The sequence below is a fragment of the Theobroma cacao genome, chromosome 9, assembly GCF_053813885.1.
Source record: "Theobroma cacao isolate CCN51 chromosome 9, ASM5381388v1, whole genome shotgun sequence".
NCBI lineage: Eukaryota > Viridiplantae > Streptophyta > Magnoliopsida > Malvales > Malvaceae > Theobroma > Theobroma cacao.
Window position 1 is genome coordinate 3,184,269 of NC_142647.1, and position 17,575 is coordinate 3,201,843.

The following is a 17,575-nucleotide window of genomic DNA, read 5'->3' on the forward strand; positions in this document are numbered from 1 at the left end:
AGCAATAATGAATCTAAAATCTTACATAAAAGGTAATTAAAGAGTAATTAAAAAAGTAATCATATTATATATAAATAAGATTTTATACATATAATAATAAAAAAATTAAAAATTGAAAGACGGTAACAGGCGATAATCGTCACATGATGTTAATATAATATAATGATACGTTATAATAGATGATAATGTATAATGATAATATAATCATGTGACATTTTTAATCTCCACGTCAATGTCACGTGGATATAAAATGACAAGTGGCATATGAACTAATGATAGTTAATAATCGTTAGTCATTAAAGTTTATTTAATTTAAAATAAAATTATAAGAACTTGATGAATGTAATAAAAAATATTTAAATTTTATTAAATAATTTATAAAACTTTTAAAACTTTATGTCTATAAGTTATTTTTACCCTTAATTTTGAAATGTCTAAATTTTTATTGTTTAGTTTGATTAGTTTTACCCTTGTGCTCATTTAGTTGTACAAGATTTGTGGAGGTTTATTCGTTTTGATTATAATCTTGTAATCTTTAACTATACATTATACATATTTATATATTAGATTAATTAGTATGTCCAAGCACATACTTACATGGTCCCATTAGGTGCATGTGTTTGATGCACGCTCTCTTTGGAATGGATCTAAATATTGTGACAAAAATATATTTATAAGATTCATGATTTTATAGTAATTTATGCTTAATTATATAGTAATTTATGTAAATAAAAGAATGTTAGCTAGTTTATTTTAAGTGAATGGTAAGTGTTTTCACTTTTCAAAGCCATTATACTTTTATAGTAATTTATGCGTAATTATCATTACTAATAAATGATTTGACGGGGTTTGCACATTATCTGTTCACATTTTTTAAGTAGTGTACAGCACAAATATCTTGTATACTTTTTAACAGTAATAAAGCCTCTTAGCTCGTTTTATTACGATAAAATACAAAGTTGAATTATGATTAAAGTTTCATGTTGCTATCAGTACTTGTTAAAAAGCCAAAGTAAATAATAATAGTAGTAATATGTAATCATAATTTATTTTAAACCATATTATATGAAATCATAATGCTTTCAAATCCACTCTAAACACAGGACACTTCGTCACGGCAATAATAATTTAGTTCATTATAAAAATTTCAGCCAAAACTAAAACATAATTATGTCAAATGTGTAATCCATGCACACATGCATTCATATATAAATAAAGATATAATACTTTAAAAATTTATAAAATTATTTTAAAAAATTCAATAAGATCTTAATCATTCATTATATTCAATCAGGTATTTATATTTATATTTTTTTCATATGTACTTTTATGATTAAAGGTTAACTATTTATCGTTAATTAATATATTATTTATTATTTGATGCGTTCATGATGTTAATATAAAAAATGAAAATATTACGTAATAATATTATCATAATACATCATTATGTCATGCATCATTTATTATAATATGTTAATATAACACGTCAGTAATAGATGATATAAAATGATAAGCGAGGTTAGTTAGAAAAATTTATTTAATTTAAAATAAAAATAAAAAGATTTAGTTTAATATAACAAAAAATGTTTATTTAAATATTGTATCATAAATAAATAATTTAATATTTTTCTGGATGAAAAATGTTACTGCATAGTTTTAAGCTTCAATCAGGTACTTCCATCCCGGCAGCATAGGTCAGTTGAGTGGTCCCCCTATTTTTAGGACCACTTGTTCAGTTTCTTACAAACAGAAGACCAACGGGACCCACTTGACTAACCAGGTCCGTCTGATTCACGGAATCCAATCTTGGAACATTGGCAGTTTGCCACGTGTATGATTAGAATCCTCAGCAAGTTATGTTTTACTCCGCTAAAAAAAAGTACCCGAGTGTTTCTTAATGAAAAGGTACAATAATACTACTATGAAGTATCTGATCGGTAAAAAAAAAAAAAAAGGAAAGTTGGAGCAATTTTCGTGCCAGTAAATGGCGCAATCTAGTGCGCGGTAAATGCTTGAAACTGTTGAAGCGTGAGGGGCCAAACCCAAATAAATAAATAAAGGAAAAAAGGAAAATAAAACGATGATGGCAATGCTTAAACATAAAACGACAGCACCTCGGATATGATTCAGTCACATTCCAAGTCCCACTTAGGGTTCCTCCTTAGATTGAAAGTCTGGGGAGTCAACAAGCACTGAAGCAGCATCAAACTTTGGCTACTTACTTTCATCTTTAAATGCTAGGCCCATGGTTGCATTAAACTTTGTTAATCAGTAAATAAGTCAAAATGAATGAAGATTCAAAGCAAAGTATATTACTTTGCTAATTTTTATATTAATTATATGAGATTTATATATTCTGATTAGATTCCCATGGTAGGATTAAACTTTGTAATCGGAATAATATTGATTGAACATAAATGTCTAACTATCTTTAATTTGATTTGTAAGCAAAAATTGACCCAAAAGTTGTTTTGCACGTGTGATTCATCTTTCAAATCCACCCATGACTTTAGAAAAGTGCTTTTAGTCCATAACCAGTCTTCATAAAAAACACGAGTCTTCTTTTTTTTTTTTTGTTTTTGCCATAATAAATTATTTTCATTTTTTAAAATATAAAATCTATTAAACGGCGTCGTACAGCCCTCGTAACGGAAAGGCCACCGAAAATTTCCCGTACAAAGAGGAAAAAAGGGGAGAAAAAAAAAAGGGCAAGAAGAAATAGAAAGAAAAGAAAAGTAAAGAAAGTTTTTTTTTTTCGGTTTTTTCAATAAAGGCACGAATTCTGAGATTATTTCACCCATTAGAGCCGGTCTCATTTTTTCAGGATTGTCCAAAAAAAAAAGAGGTTCCCTTCACAACTATCAGCTCCTAAGATCCGATCAGATCCGGTCATGTCCTTCCCTCTTTGTCTCTAGAATCTACAATTTCTCTCTCTCTATTTGTGTATATGTATTTATCGATCGATTCTTCTCTGAATTTTCAAAAAAATTGAAGTTTCAAAATCCATTTTTTGCTTTTTGGAATTTTAGGGTTCCTGAAAGACCGGAGCTTTTGTTTTCTGCTTCATTAAATTTAGGGCCTTTTTTCTTGTTTGGGGGAATGAGATGTGCAGGATCGTGAGCTAGGGTTTTTTCTTGCTTTCTTGGGAGGGGTTGGGTTCTTGACCTCCGGGTGCATGAGGATTTGGTGCTGTCTATGCTTTAGCGACGACGAGGAAGACGATAATCAACGGAAAGGAAGCATGAAGGAAGGGTTTTTGGAAAATGTAGACGACTTAGAGGGCAATATCGTAAATGACGACGATGACGACCGCGAGGAGGAAGAAGAAGCCACCGCCACCGCCGCCGCTCAATTAGCTTTAAACCTAAACAGGCAAAAACAAGGAGACGAGACGTTGCTGTTGTTTGAAGAGATGGTCACCGCCATGAGATGTGGTGGGAATTGGGACGGTGCCACGTGGCGCCCTTTGATTCGCTGCTCACGTCCTTCCGAGGGTGAGACTAGCGCCTCCGCCTCAATTGCCGTTGAAGGTTGTGACCACCACGATTCCCACCATAAGCGAGCCAAAGTCTACTCCGCTTCTCAGTGAGTCAACTGGACACCGTATAAACAAATTTAATTAAGAAATTTAATTTTGTGTGATTCTTATTCTGCAAAGTTTTCACTGTAGTGAGATGACTTCTTGCTCTTCAGCTGAGACGGATTTTAGTATTAATCAAGGCTCGTCGATTTTGCCTAATAATGGGATGTTTTATCACAATTTCATGTTGAATAATGGGGGTGACGGGCATCCTTTTGATGCTAATGGTGGGAACGATGAGGGTGGTTTGAGAACGGAGGATTTTGAAATTCGAATGGATCTGACAGATGACTTATTGCATATGGTTAGTAGTTTGAACTATTATCTTTTTATGTATAGTTTTTAAAATTTTGTATATTGTTTCATTTTATTGAACCTTTTGTTTGTTTTGCTATATTCAGGTGTTCTCATTCTTGGATCATCGTAATCTTTGCCATGCTGCTATGGTTTGTAGGCAGTGGCGAGCAGCTAGTGCTCATGAGGATTTTTGGAGGTGTTTGAATTTCGAATACCGGAATATTTCTCTTGAACAATGTGAGTTTCTTATTTGCATAATATCTCTGGGTAGTTCTTAATTTGGTTTAAAAAGTGTATTCTATATAAATAAATTTGCTGATAAAATTTAGATATTTGCTAGAGAGTTGTTGATGATCTATAAACGCTTAAAATAGGCAATTTCCTCTAAGTAAGTGAATTATATGAGCATGCAAATATGTGTACACTTGTCCTTTCATCTTTTATTTTAAGAACCGCTGGGATTGATGCTGTCTCCTGGACAGCAGAATACTCATGTCGCATGCTACAGATGATCAGAATTTAAATATGCCTTAGTACCATTTAGCTTTAATGCATGGAGTTAAATTGGTTGTTTTATTTTGATTCATTTGTTCATTTTATCAGTTTGTGGGAGACATTATGAGTCTATTGTTATAAATGAGATTGCATCCAAACTACTAAGACTTATGTGTTTTAATTTCACAGTTGAGGACATGTGTCAACGGTATCCAAATGCCACTGAAGTGAATCTCAGCGGTACTCCTAATATTCACCTGCTCGTTATGAAAGCTGTCTCTTCATTAAGGTACCCTTTTTATCATCATATATATTTTTTTTTAATCAAATGAATACTTTGTGCCTGCAGTTAATTTATATGAATTTTCTGATTGGTAGAAATCTCGAGGCTTTAACATTGGCAAAAGGCCAACTAGGGGATGCCTTTTTCCATGCGTTGTCAGAATGTAGTATGTTGAGTAGTTTGGATGTGACTGATGCTATTCTTGGCAATGGTATTCAAGAGATACCTATTAACCATGAACGATTGCGTGATCTGAAAGTAACAAAATGCCGTGTGATGCGTATATCCATCAGGTGAAATAAAGACATACCTTCACTGTTAACTTTATGTTGATGTCAATCTAGTCATTCTTTATACTGAAATCTGATCTTTTGCAGGTGCCCACAACTGAAAAACTTGTCTTTGAAACGTAGTAATATGGCACAGGCAGCTCTTAATTGTCCTCTTTTGCATCTGCTTGATATAAGCTCATGCCACAAACTTACAGATGCAGCAATTCGTTCAGCAGTGACCTCTTGTTCCCAATTAGAGTCTTTAGACATGTCAAATTGTTCTTGTGTTAGTGATGAAACACTACGTGAAATAGCTCTCACTTGTGCAAATCTTCATGTTCTGAATGCTTCATATTGTCCAAACATATCACTTGAGGTTAGTTCTTGGTTAATGTAGTTCTAATAACTGCCGCTTTTTTGGTTAAGGTGGAATATGATGCATTTGCTTTTCTTTGAAGTCTGTAAGACTGCCAATGTTAACAGTTCTAAAGCTCGACAACTGCGAGGGTATAACTTCGGCCTCAATGGCTGCAATAGCTCATAGTTATATGTTGGAGGTTTGAATCTCTTTTTCTCATTTATATTGTTGTTGCCTAGATTTCTTTGCAGTCTCTATTAAAAACTTCTAGCTGCCTGACTGATTTTGTTAGCTGTTGCAGGAGTTGGAGCTTGATAATTGCCACATGTTGACATTGGTGTCATTGGATCTTCCTCGCCTGCAGAAAATTCGACTGGTTCATTGTCGAAAGTATACTGCTATTTCATTTAGTTCACCTTTCCCTTTTCTTATGAAACCCAAAAAGATTGCTTTATTGCTTTTGGGCTGGAGTTCCTTTTTTTGTTTTTGGTGCCTTCCCTGTCTTTTTTTTTTTTTTTTTTTCATTTTGTAGTAATTTATAATTTCTGCACTGCAGATTTGCTGATTTGAATGTACAGTGTTTCATGCTATCATCTATAACGGTATCCAATTGTGCCGCACTGCATCGCATCAACATCAGTTCAAATTCACTTCAAGTATGTGTTTTGATTCACAATTTGATCTAAATTTGTCATTGTCTTGGTCATTGATAAGTTTCAAATTTGGAGTGTTGATTTCATGAGCATGCAGAAATTAGCGTTGCAGAAGCAGGAAAATTTGACAATGTTGGCACTGCAATGTCAATGTTTGCAAGAAGTAGACCTTACAGATTGTGCATCTTTGACAAATTCTGTTTGCAATATCTTTAGTGATGGTGGTGGTTGCCCTATGCTAAAATCTTTGGTTATGGATAACTGTGAGGTTTGTGAATAGTTTCTTTCTAGCTACCGAATTATTTGTCATGCGTGTGTATGGATAAAGGCGTTGCTAGTTGACATTCAAAGATTGGGTGGTAAAAGAGGCTTAAAATGATAAGAGATTTAAAATAGTAGCTTCTTCTGAGCTTTTTGGTCACTTCAAATGGCGCCATGTATTTGTCTGTCTGAACTTTGGTTTGATGTACCACCTTGGTTCCTGATGCTGCATTATTGAGGCATTGTTGTGTGTCATTGTAGTGACCTTTTTCTTTTCTTGGTTGTATTGTGCTTTTCTGACAGAAGTTCTTGTTTTTACTTTGATCAGAGCTTGACAGCAGTGCAGCTCTCCAGTACATCTTTGGTCAGTCTTTCTCTGGTCGGTTGTCGTGCTATCACTACTCTGGATCTTGCATGTCCTTGTCTTGAGAAAATTTGTTTAGATGGTTGTGATCATCTGGAAAGAGCATCATTTTGTCCTGTAAGTTTAGAGGGACTCCAGACTTCCTGTGAGGTTAATTTGCTAATGTATTATTAACTATTTGATGCATGCAATTTCTTGCTCTTATAAAATATAAAACCTGAAGCGTTTCCCTCCTTCTAGGCTGCTCTTCGGTCACTGAATCTTGGAATATGCCCAAAATTGAACACACTGAGAATTGATGCTCCATACATGGTGTCACTTGAGTTGAAAGGATGTGGTGTCTTATCTGAAGCATCCATAAACTGTCCTCTATTGACATCTCTGGATGCTTCCTTTTGCAGGTTTGTTGCGATTGCTATCTTCTTTTTGTGATTCTTTACTCTGGTCAATAGCTGACACTTCTATTCAATTTTACATGCAGCCAACTTAAGGATGATTGCTTATCTGCAACAACGTCTTCCTGCCGTCTGATTGAGTCATTAATATTGATGTCATGCCCATCTATTGGTTCTGACGGTCTTTTCTCTTTGCGCTGGCTTCTGAATTTAACGACACTTGATTTATCATATACCTTTTTGACGAATTTGCAGCCAGTTTTTGTGTCTTGTTTGCAGCTGAAGGTAACTTTAAAATCCTGGATATGTAAGAATGATTATGCATATGTGGCATGCTAGTGTTACATATTCAGTTGGTTGTGTTGCACATACATGATGAATTCATGAGTTTTGCATTGTTTGTACTCTTAGAGATTCTTTATTTTGATTTAAATGGTAAGACCATTGTGTTGCTTCTTATTCTACAATTAAGCAAGGTTTAGAAATTTTGCATGTTTGGTAAATTGTCTTGTTTAAGCTTTCAATGTTTCTAATACTCCATGTTTTCCTTATTTCTTGTTCTATTCTTTTGCTCACTTTTCCTTTCTTTCTTTAAGGTGTTAAAATTACAAGCATGCAAATATCTGGCTGACTCATCATTGGAGCCTCTTTACAAGGAATGTGCTTTGCAAGAACTCCAAGAATTGGACTTGTCATATGGTACCCTGTGTCAGTCTGCCATAGAGGAGCTTCTTGCTTATTGCACACATCTTACTCATGTGAGCTTGAACGGATGTATAAATATGCATGACCTGAATTGGGGTTCTACTGGTGGTCGACTTTTTGAGTCGCTCAGCACAGATAATGCATCTAGCATGTTTTCTCTTGAGGACATCAATGAGCCAGTTGAGCAAGCCAACCGTTTACTGCAGAACCTCAACTGTGTAGGTTGTCCAAATATTAGGAAGGTGCTTATCCCACCACCAGCACGCTGTTTCCATTTGTCATCTCTAAATCTTTCGTTGTCAGCCAATTTAAAGGAAGTTGATCTTGCTTGTTTCAATTTGTCCTTTCTTAATCTAAGGTAGGCATGCACAACTTTTTATTTTTGTCATTTGTTTCTTTTTTATGTTTTACTCTTCTAAATTTTTCTGGCTATATCTCATTCAGCAATTGTTGCTCTTTGGAAGTTTTGAAGCTTGAGTGTCCTAGACTGACTAGTCTCTTTCTTCAGGTATGCATTCTGAGTCTTTGAAACCACAGATATTTAATCTTTTAGGTCCATTTTTTTTTGCCCCTTTTTTTGAGTGATTTTCAATTGGGAGTGAATCCTTGAAATTGATTGGTTCTTACTACCTAGGCTTCTGTGATGGATTTGTTCTGTTAAAGACTCACATGCATAGATAGTTTTGATCTATTGAATCACATAGTCAATGGTGAAGAAGCTATATTCCCTGTATTTAGTTATGTTTTTAAGGAAGCAGTTAGTGAGTCATATGAAGCCTCCATTCTCTGATGGTTTAGTGATAGTTGAAGATAGGTTCTAAACTGACCTATCTCGCAATCATCATTGTCTGATGCAGTGTAGTCTATTGGGGAAATGCCTTTCTTTCTTTGACGGTAAAGTTATCTTTTTATTCTGACTATAGTGTCACTTCTTCTGCAGTGTATTTGGTTTTTTGCCCCACATCCTTTTTTGATTTCCTGTTTCCTACATGCCAAATCATTTGGATTTCATTTTGTCACACATAAGCATATACACATGAATCTCCGTCCTTGTAGTTAATGTATGGCCTAGAGTTTCTTATCTGATGCTGTTTTCTGTTTTCTTTTGCCTATTGGTCTTTTTAAGTCTTGCAACATCGGGGAAGAAGCAGTTGAAACCGCTATATCACAGTGTAGCATGCTGGAGACTCTGGATGTCCGCTTCTGTCCAAAGGTGAGAGCATCATTTTGTTATGCCCCCTTTTTTGCTCCCACCTTACGAAGTGTATAGCTTCTACTATATTAACCTGATATGTTTAAAGTTTTCTTCTTTGCAATTGCTTATTATGTTCAAATTTTGTTCATTGTCTTCGCTACCTGAATCTCTAGCTTTTTTTTCTGAAAAAAGAAATTAATACAGTCCATTAATGCTAATATTATGTGGTGGCTGATAGATTTGCACAATGAGCATGGGGAGGCTAAGAGCAGTTTGTCAAAGTTTGAAGCGTATTTTTAGTAGCTTGTCTCCTGCATGATGTTGATGTGATCAAGAATTTTATTTCCGTTTGGAAGTGGATATTACTTCATATTAGTGGCAGCAACAACGGCTTGGTATTTTGTCATGATCAGCTCTCTTTTGTATGTAAATGGTCATCATATTTTCCCCGTGTCTGTTTTCGATACATAATATAAATCTCTCTATATATATATATAGGTAATGTAACAGTGTAATAAATTACTATCAATGTTCTTGTATTCACTATATTGGTGTTGGAGATATAGATGAAATCTGAAAATTTTACTTCCAAAATTTAGTACTAATAGTTTTGGGTGATAAAAACAAATATTATGAAGCCAGTAAAATGAATAGCAGTCATGATCTTTAACTGTCTTTCTTTTGGTTCTGATCCAATTTTGCCTGGGAACTATGCATTAAATGATTGTCATCTTCTATCGGTTTCGTTTAGTCATAACAAAAGCATGGGGATAAGAAAGAAGCAGATGGGACGGGATGTGGGTCCATGTCAGACGTTTACATTGTTGTGGTCGGAAATATTATCCATGATACAAGCAGAGAACATCGGTTTACTCGCAGATTACAGAGCAGAGCATATATGGATTCATAGAAGTGATTCCAGTTGCTTAATTTCTGGGTCCAATTCTTCAGGCTTGACGTCATCCTCAGGGGCTCTATAGGCATCTGCAATTTCCTTCCCTTGATTTAACACATCGGAAGGAACTGTTTGAAGGAGGCTGTAATAGAAACAGCTTTGTAAGGAAATGAAGCTTACTTGTCTTAACGCAGATGATCCAAGCATGACGGTAATGATATATATATATATATATATCAACTGTAATGCAATACCTGTCCAGAGCATCGAGGGCAGTACCAATCTTTGCCTTCATTGATTTTACTGAGGCTTCTGGGTTGTTTCGTGATGCCTGTAGAAGTAAGGAATCCAGCTCTTCCAAGGCTCTAAGCAAAAGAACAAAAGTTGTTTTGTTTCAAAATTTAGTTTGACGGAGGTATTGCTAACTTGTACGTCGCAAGCGTAGCTTATTCTAACAGGGTTGGTCATGATTCTCCGTGAAAACATTTCAACATTTTCTCAAATGTCAGCACTTATAAGAAACGGTCAAAATTTGTAATGACAAAGCAACAGTTTAATATCGGTGCCCAGATGAACTCTCCTCCCATAATTGTACAAGCGGCATGGACCTTACCTATTCTCAATTGGCAGCAAGGAATTCTATGTCAGATACATAAACCATTGGAGACTAATCTCTAGACCTGCTACCCAAGTGATTTGCTTCGTAGAAGCTCCTGTAATATATAGCACATGGAGAATCCAGGATCGCAAGGCAAGCAGACCCATGGATGTACTTCAAACAAAATGGCCTTCGCCTACGGTTTTTGCTCTTATAAATTGAACAGAATACTTTAGAACATTCATCTAGTGCTTAATTAGGGTCACCTGAGACATTGATCAACGTCATTGAAAGCATTTTCACCATTGCCAGCATCAGAAGCATATTGTGCGACCTGAAGTTCCGAAGAAAATTTCCAAACCTCAGCAACTCATGTATACCAAAACCGCCATAAAGCAAAGTGGAATGAGAATGTATATGGTAACATGGCCTCTAATAAGACCCTAGTGTGACAACATGCAATAACATCATTCTTTTTCCTCCCTCTCTTTCTCCGGGGCAAAGCCAGACATCATTTGTTCAAAACTAGTGAAGAGCAGGTAGAGCCGTTAGGCTAATGAACAAAACTTCCTGGTCAAGTTGATAGTTTCATAAAATGTAAATTCCTCTCTTTCTGGAAACTTAATAGTTCTTTGGCTTCAACTTAGAATTGAGTTGAGGATATGCCAATAACTAGTGGCAACTAAATAACATAACACAGAAATGAGAAGATCACACGACTAACTAGAAAACCTCGACTTACAGCTCGAATATTTATACGTAGAGATGCAGCCGGACCAGAACGTAGTAGGAATCTGCAGATGGCATATTCTGGTTTATCAACTTCCAGAGTTTTCTCTGCAGTGGTCAGAAATTCAGAACATGCTTCATAACAATGAACCAAAACATACTTTTAAAAAGGATAGGGACTAAAACGGGAAGTGGAGGATTCGTTTAGCAGGATGACAAAGGCATGGAACTCAAGCATAAAACACAGAAATGAAAAATCCGACTTCTGTCCATTATCTCATTAAACATGAAACAAAATCATTCCTTCAGCGAAAGAACTAGCATGTAACAGGAATTGGGTTTAATGATGAGATTCACTTACACAATCAACATCTAATTAGAATTTAATCCACAAATAATAACAATAATAATGAGATAAGATAGAAAAAGGTTACCTAGGTCTTTAATCTGGAACTGAGTCAATATAACAGCAGGCACATAGACCTCAAGTGGATCAAGCTTTTTCCTGTTAAATATACATTATATCATTTATAATTACCCCTGACACAAAAAGAAAAATCATGTACAATACAGACATTCACCCAGGAAATTACTGATTACCTTTTCACGTATTTATCCAAAAAGCTACCCGCAATGGCATCTGCAGTATTAAAAGCAATAGGCCATGACTTAGCTTTGAAGCAACTCTCAAAACTGACAGTATCATAATTGATTGAAAAACAATGAAAGGCAAAAAGAAAAAGCTTGAATATAGCAACAACACTTTCCCCTTTTTTATTTGGCAGTGAAATGATAGTACGAATTGTATAACTAAGGTGAAACCAAGCGTACAGTTGGGTACAAGGAGCAAGTGAGAGAAAAGCAGAGAGATTGAAACCAGTCGCCGGCTCTCCCGCCATTTCGGTGGAGACACTGCGCACCTCACTCCAGAGAATCGCTTGGGTTTAGCAGTGAAGTTGGGGGCGGAAGAGCGAGGAGAGGACGACGAAAGGAAAGGGTAGGCACTAACGTGCGCGTAGGAGTTAACTGTGGCCATTCCGACGCAACAAACATCGGTGGATTTTGTCCCCAGAGGAAAACTGGAACGGTCTTATCCGTTAGTTTATGCCTTTCACCACGATAAGAGGGACGTTGTCCGAAATCACAAAATTAACCTTTGTAAAGATTTTGTTAAATATTGGTTGCCACATCTTCTTAAACCCTTGGTTTACGTCTTCTAATTGCATTAAAATATTAATTAAGATTGTAATTAGAGTTAAGTCATAATTGAGTGCGTGGGACTACAATAAAATAATGTAGGAACAAGGAGCCAAATTGGTTGTTTTTTAAAAAAGTTGCCTTCCTCACATGCATTTTCAAACCACTTCAGGATTTAATTATGATTCTTCTTATATTAAATTAACTTAATAATTAAACAGGAGCAAAAAAAAATCCCCATTTCCTCGAAAAACCACAAAAAAAAATAAAATAATGCTAGTAGCGCATTTTTTGGTTGCAAGAAAGAACCGGGTCGAACCCGAGAACCCGGACGGTGGCATGTCGGCAAATTATGACCAAATGAGTAGCAATAGATGTAAAGCAGCCGAAACGAAGTGGACATTTTACTGACTATTCCATCTGTTCCATCTCTCCCATCTCCCTTTCTTTCTTCTGTCTCAAATCTCCTGAGTTTACTCTTCAAAGTTCAAAGCAACAGGGAAAAAGGAAATCAACAATGGCAATGATTTTATGGCTTCTTTTGCCTCCTTTTCTTTTCCTCTCTATTTCTGCTAATACTCAAAGTAAGTGTCCCTCCTATCTTCTTTCTCTTATCCAGCGTTAGCTATTGTTTCCCTAGAAAAAAAAGGGGTTTTGTTTCTTAACTTTTTTTATATGGTGAAACAAAATGACTTTGCACAATGTATGTCTGTTTTGGGTTTGGAAATGAATCGTTGGTTCTAGTAAGTGATTGATCTGCTTCATAACTATAAAAATCTTGTTTCTTATCTATTTTTATTTCTGGGCTTCTTTCATATTTCCAAATGCAGCTGTGTGTTTGTAAGTTGGTTAACATATAATTGATCTGAATCTCAGGCATTGCAGTTTTAAACTTTTGATGGTTGTCCATTTTGATTTGACCTAAGTTTTGTTTAAAGCAGGTGGTTTCTTTTTTTTTTTGTTGCTGGATCTCGTGTTTAAAGCGGTGTCTTTTAGTTGGTTGACTTATTTTGGCGTTATTTCCCTTCTTAGTGCTCTATTTAGCTTGTATAAAGGAGGACAAGGGAAAGAAATTTTACTTTTGGATCTATCATTTCCATGTATTTTGATTGGTGGATTGGGTCTCCATTTCCAGAAACCGTATCAAGAAATGTTCCTTTGAATTTGCCACTTGAAGACAGTTTTTGATTGTCATCTTGCTTGAGAATCATATTGGGGGGTGGGGGTGGGAGAAGTTTTTTTCATTTAGTTTGATGTCCTTCCATCGTTCCTAAAATAGATCTTCTTTAGGACTCTGGCTGGAAGAAAGTGATCATAAACTCGTAGCTTTTTGCAATTCTATTGTTTCACATCAGAGAACATACTGGTTGCTGTGGGTATATGTTTGTGTTTAAACGAGTCTGGTCTAGAATTGTCCATTATAGATGGTTAAATTGCCTAATACTATTCCACATAGGAGTTAGCGCATGTGTAAGTAGCTAAATCTGAATATATAGTGAATGAAGAACTCGTTATGCCAGTGTCATTTACGAAGACAAAGTTGTAGCCATGATATAAACCCAGATGAAAATCTTTGATCATGAGATGCATCATGATTATGCTTGAAAAGGAATGCACATCGCTTGTAGAAGAGAGGAGGGAATTGTCCAAGTGAGCACGGAATGTGCTGAAACTAAGCAATGCACCAAGAAGAGAAAAGCTTCGTTTCCAAACTTTCGCCGTTTATCCATATCTATGAGGCATGATAAAATGTCTTCAACTTCATAATGGGAAGTTAAACATGTTTGAAGCCCTTCATATTGCATTTGATCCCTCCCTTCTGAATACCCTAAGAGACAGCATGACTTTACACCTGATTGCACCTGCTGTTCTAGTTACCCGTCTCTAGCCATCATCATACTGCAAAATTTTAGCTAACAAATCAGTGAGGATATAGAACTTAAAGCCATCCTCAGCATTCAGTCCAAGGGGTGCCACATCCTTCTAATGTCACTTTTTCCATGTATCATCCCATGAAGAGAGCATGTGATATTCTGACTGGTCTGAGTAGAACTCTTCGGTTTTTTTTTTTTTTTTAACTTTTTGTAGTTTGTTTGGTATTGATTCCTTCATGCTGGTATTAGTCACATAATTTCTCCTCTGCTTCAAGCAATTGCTTTTGTCATGTTTATTGCTACATTTTTTTTTTCTTATGGAACAAAAACTAATTATTATCAGTACCCATATATCCATAGTGTATAACTAGCTGAGTATATGAAATGGATTACTCAAAGGCATGTAAAGCATGTGGTTTTTCAATCTGTTTCATACTCTAGTATAGTCATCTTTTTAAGGTTCAAATTGTTCTGTACATGTGTTTGTGGCAGTCATTTTTCTTGAGCCCTAACAACATTCATCTTTTCTTTATTTGTGACATTATGAACACAAACTGTAGCCAAAGTAACTGACAACCCTGCGGATGAGTTGGTGGCTGCGCTTAATGCCAATAGAACAGCACACAAGTCTTCATCTCTCACTGACAACCCAGGCCTTGCCTGCATTGCTTTGCAATATATAAAAGCATACCAAGGTGATTGTGATGCTGTAGGAGGGCCTGATGCCAAGAAGCCTGCTGATTCTGAATTTGCTGAAACTTTTGCCCCAAACTGTGGTGTTGATGCCTCAACCCTCTCTCCAATCACGAGCCGTTTACTTGGATGCCAGTCCAAATATGTCCAGCCTCCCGAAGCATTCTCAATGTTGATGAAAAACGAGAAAAGTTTGGAAATTCTCTACAATAAGAACCACACAGAAGTTGGGGCTGCTGTGACTGGCACAGATGGTGGGGCTCCCTTTTTCTGGTGTGTGCTGTTCAGCAGTGGTAAGCTTAACAATAGCTTTGTTCTAGAAGGAGGTGTGGCTAAAATTTCAAGACCTGGATGCTTTAGTGGTGCTAATGACAAATGCAGCGGTGCTGATGATTCATCTCGACCGGGTCATGTGTGGCTGTATGTTCTTACAGCTTTCATTGCTGTGGGATATGCCTTCGGGTTATAATCATATCCCTTAGAATATGAACTGTTTTCCTCTTGATTGTTGATTCTGAGGCACCCCATTGCCTTGAATAGCTTGGCCTCTGTAGGTTTTTTTTTTTTTTTGGTTATATCATCATAATTTTATTGATTACTTTTTTCACTTTGAGGGAGTACACACTTTATGCCATTGATTCCCCCAGTTTCATGTGTAAAATTTCAAATGATTGAACCTACTCAATTATTATTATTATTATTATTATTGTTATTTTGTTTACTTGGAATGGTACTATGTTGTTTATCATGACTTGTGAAACTATCATACACAAAGATGTGAAGAGACTTCCAGCAGCTAAATTTCCCTTTCATCACCCACCTTCTAATAATTTCTTTGGATTAATTTACTTCTAATATCTGCAGTTCAATAATAATATGGCGCCTCAAAGGCACAAACTGGGTATGGTTAGTAAAAAATGGAATGCCCAATGGTTTCCATTTTCCCCCTTTTTTGGGTCTACAGACCTACTCTGTACAGAATCAACATATGCCTTGGCAAATAATACTACTATTTCCAATGATTGTGTAATTTATATTGTGTTTCTTTGACTAAAATTTCTTATAATCCAGCATTTATCAAAACCTTTATTAGTTTCATCGTACTAGCGATAAAGTCTTGGTACTCGTAGGCATTAGCTGGGACTGGATTAAAGAAATTTGGAATCGTCGGTTTGCTGGGCGCAGACTCATTTGGGCCTCGGGGCCTAACCAATGCCATGCGAGCTAGAAATCTAGTGCCCGGGAAGTTGGTGCGAGTCGACCGTCTAGGGATTCGACCCATGTCTCATGCAAGTTGAAAATTTTCTTTCTCATGGTTGGTTAGTAGATAAAAGTTTAAAACCCAATAATTTCCTACTTGTGCTTACTTTGCCAAAATAAATAAAGCCTCTCGATTTGATAGTTGGCATGGCATATGCCTTGTATACGTTAATTATGTCACATGAATTAAAAATGTCAGTTGATATTAATTTGATGACTTCATTAAAATTAAAGACCTGTGTAGGTATAAATTAAAAAAAAAACAATGTTTTTAAATATAATAAAATAAAAAAAATTACATATAAAGTGTAATAATTTAGAATTTCTTTTAATATTTAAACTTTACACATAATTAAACCCTAACTAGCACATCATTCATAAGTTAGTACTTACACTAGGGCCTACTTTCTTAGGAAGCAAGAAAAATAATTCAGGTAAAGATTAGTCTTTTCACCTGGGCTCATTGGTAAGATTCAATTCTATCATGTTTTCCTTTTAATTTCTCTTTTTAAATTAGATACGAGTTACATAATACTTATATTTTGGAGTGATTAAAATTAGACTGGATTAATGACTTGATTGTATCGAATGTAATTTGAGTAAAATTGTTTGGTTTGATTGATCCATTTAGTCCATTTGATTCAATCGATTTATTTGATTGATTCTTAATTTTAAATTTTTTTTTCAATCAATTTAATATTATATATATGTATATTCTTATTTACTACTTATTAAGTTGCTATCAAAGTTAATTTTATTGTTTTTGTTAAGTTGAATCTTAAATATTAAAACTTAGAGGTCAGAAATTTTAAATGTTAATTTGATGTCTTATAGTAAAGGATAAAGGTTGTCTTAACTCTTGTAAATGTTATAATTTATGCGGATGAAAGGAAAAATATCATTTAGATTATTTGTATTTTTGTAATTATAGGTGAAATTTATAAATTTCAAGATTATAATTTGTAAAAATAAAAATGACAAAGTTTCAATTATTTTAATCTTAAACTAAATCAATTGAATCAATTTAATATTTAATTATTATTTTTTTAAAATTTAATCTATTTAATCTTTAGTTACAACAAATTGAACCCATCCAATCCACCAATTACGCATTCCTTCTTATATTTATTTATATAAGTTTGCTGCAATGATATTGAAATTGTAGGTAGTAATTACTTTAGGCGCTCTTCTCGGGCCTTGGTGGGCTTTGAACTTTTGTTTTAAACAAATTGAAAGCCAATGAGCTGCAGACATCAGTGACAGCAGGCTAATGTTTAAGTATTCAGTCTGAATCTCTACTTAGGTTGGGCTAACTTCCAGTATTATGATATTTAAATTTTGCTTTCATCTTCTGCACCTAAAACATTAAATCTTATATATATAATAAGATTAGATGTTCTAGATTAAAGTAGACTTATTGAATCTTGTCATATATATATTTATATGCAGGATTTTGTACCATCAACTAATT

At 35.0% G+C, this 17,575-nt stretch overlaps 3 protein-coding genes across 4 annotated transcripts; 2 read left to right on the forward strand and 1 right to left on the reverse strand.

Moving 5' to 3' along the window:
• The first annotated feature begins 2,716 nt into the window (after nt 1-2,716).
• Nucleotides 2,717-9,486, forward strand: SLOMO (F-box family protein). Of its 2 annotated transcripts, none has more exons than XM_018127612.2 (17): nt 2,717-3,585; nt 3,671-3,884; nt 3,982-4,114; nt 4,562-4,661; nt 4,751-4,948; nt 5,033-5,303; nt 5,386-5,484; nt 5,587-5,675; nt 5,842-5,941; nt 6,036-6,206; nt 6,528-6,713; nt 6,804-6,964; nt 7,045-7,243; nt 7,555-8,021; nt 8,108-8,171; nt 8,790-8,876; nt 9,097-9,486. In XM_018127612.2, exons 1-17 carry the CDS (start codon nt 3,176-3,178, stop codon nt 9,175-9,177), a joined length of 3,030 nt encoding a protein of 1,009 aa, XP_017983101.1. In that variant the 5' UTR covers nt 2,717-3,175; the 3' UTR covers nt 9,178-9,486. The 2 variants fall into 2 exon arrangements, with proteins under 2 accessions (XP_017983101.1, XP_007012418.1); XM_007012356.3 differs by having other exon boundaries at nt 2,718-3,585; nt 6,528-6,680.
• A 170-nt stretch (nt 9,487-9,656) lies between these two features.
• On the reverse strand, nt 9,657-12,223 carry LOC18588151 (uncharacterized). The gene is made up of 7 exons (XM_007012357.3): nt 11,912-12,223; nt 11,681-11,720; nt 11,515-11,585; nt 11,094-11,188; nt 10,618-10,685; nt 10,008-10,118; nt 9,657-9,895 (listed from the first exon to the last, which is right to left on the reverse strand). The coding sequence occupies exons 1-7, from the start codon at nt 12,114-12,116 to the stop codon at nt 9,763-9,765; spliced, it is 723 nt and encodes a 240-aa protein (XP_007012419.1). The 5' UTR covers nt 12,117-12,223; the 3' UTR covers nt 9,657-9,762.
• Nucleotides 12,224-12,656: 433 nt separating this feature from the next.
• Nucleotides 12,657-15,565, forward strand: LOC18588152 (uncharacterized). Its single transcript, XM_007012358.3, has 2 exons — nt 12,657-12,861; nt 14,712-15,565. Exons 1-2 carry the CDS (start codon nt 12,795-12,797, stop codon nt 15,311-15,313), a joined length of 669 nt encoding a protein of 222 aa, XP_007012420.2. The 5' UTR covers nt 12,657-12,794; the 3' UTR covers nt 15,314-15,565.
• Nucleotides 15,566-17,575: the final 2,010 nt, after the last annotated feature.

Excerpts from the sequence above, each read along its gene's own strand:
- SLOMO (XM_018127612.2), top strand. The coding sequence starts at position 3,176 with ATGAGGATTTGGTGCTGTCTATGCTTTAGCGACGACGAGGAAGACGAT. Across the intron at positions 5,942-6,035 it reads TCAGTTCAAATTCACTTCAA|AAATTAGCGTTGCAGAAGCA; the intron begins GTATGTGTTTTG and ends ATGAGCATGCAG. Across the intron at positions 6,714-6,803 it reads GACTCCAGACTTCCTGTGAG|GCTGCTCTTCGGTCACTGAA; the intron begins GTTAATTTGCTA and ends CCCTCCTTCTAG.
- LOC18588151 (XM_007012357.3), bottom strand. The coding sequence starts at position 12,116 with ATGGCCACAGTTAACTCCTACGCGCACGTTAGTGCCTACCCTTTCCTT. Across the intron at positions 11,586-11,680 it reads TTGGATAAATACGTGAAAAG|GAAAAAGCTTGATCCACTTG; the intron begins GTAATCAGTAAT and ends TATATTTAACAG. Across the intron at positions 10,686-11,093 it reads TACGTATAAATATTCGAGCT|GTCGCACAATATGCTTCTGA; the intron begins GTAAGTCGAGGT and ends TCGGAACTTCAG.
- LOC18588152 (XM_007012358.3), top strand. The coding sequence starts at position 12,795 with ATGGCAATGATTTTATGGCTTCTTTTGCCTCCTTTTCTTTTCCTCTCT. Across the intron at positions 12,862-14,711 it reads TATTTCTGCTAATACTCAAA|CCAAAGTAACTGACAACCCT; the intron begins GTAAGTGTCCCT and ends CACAAACTGTAG.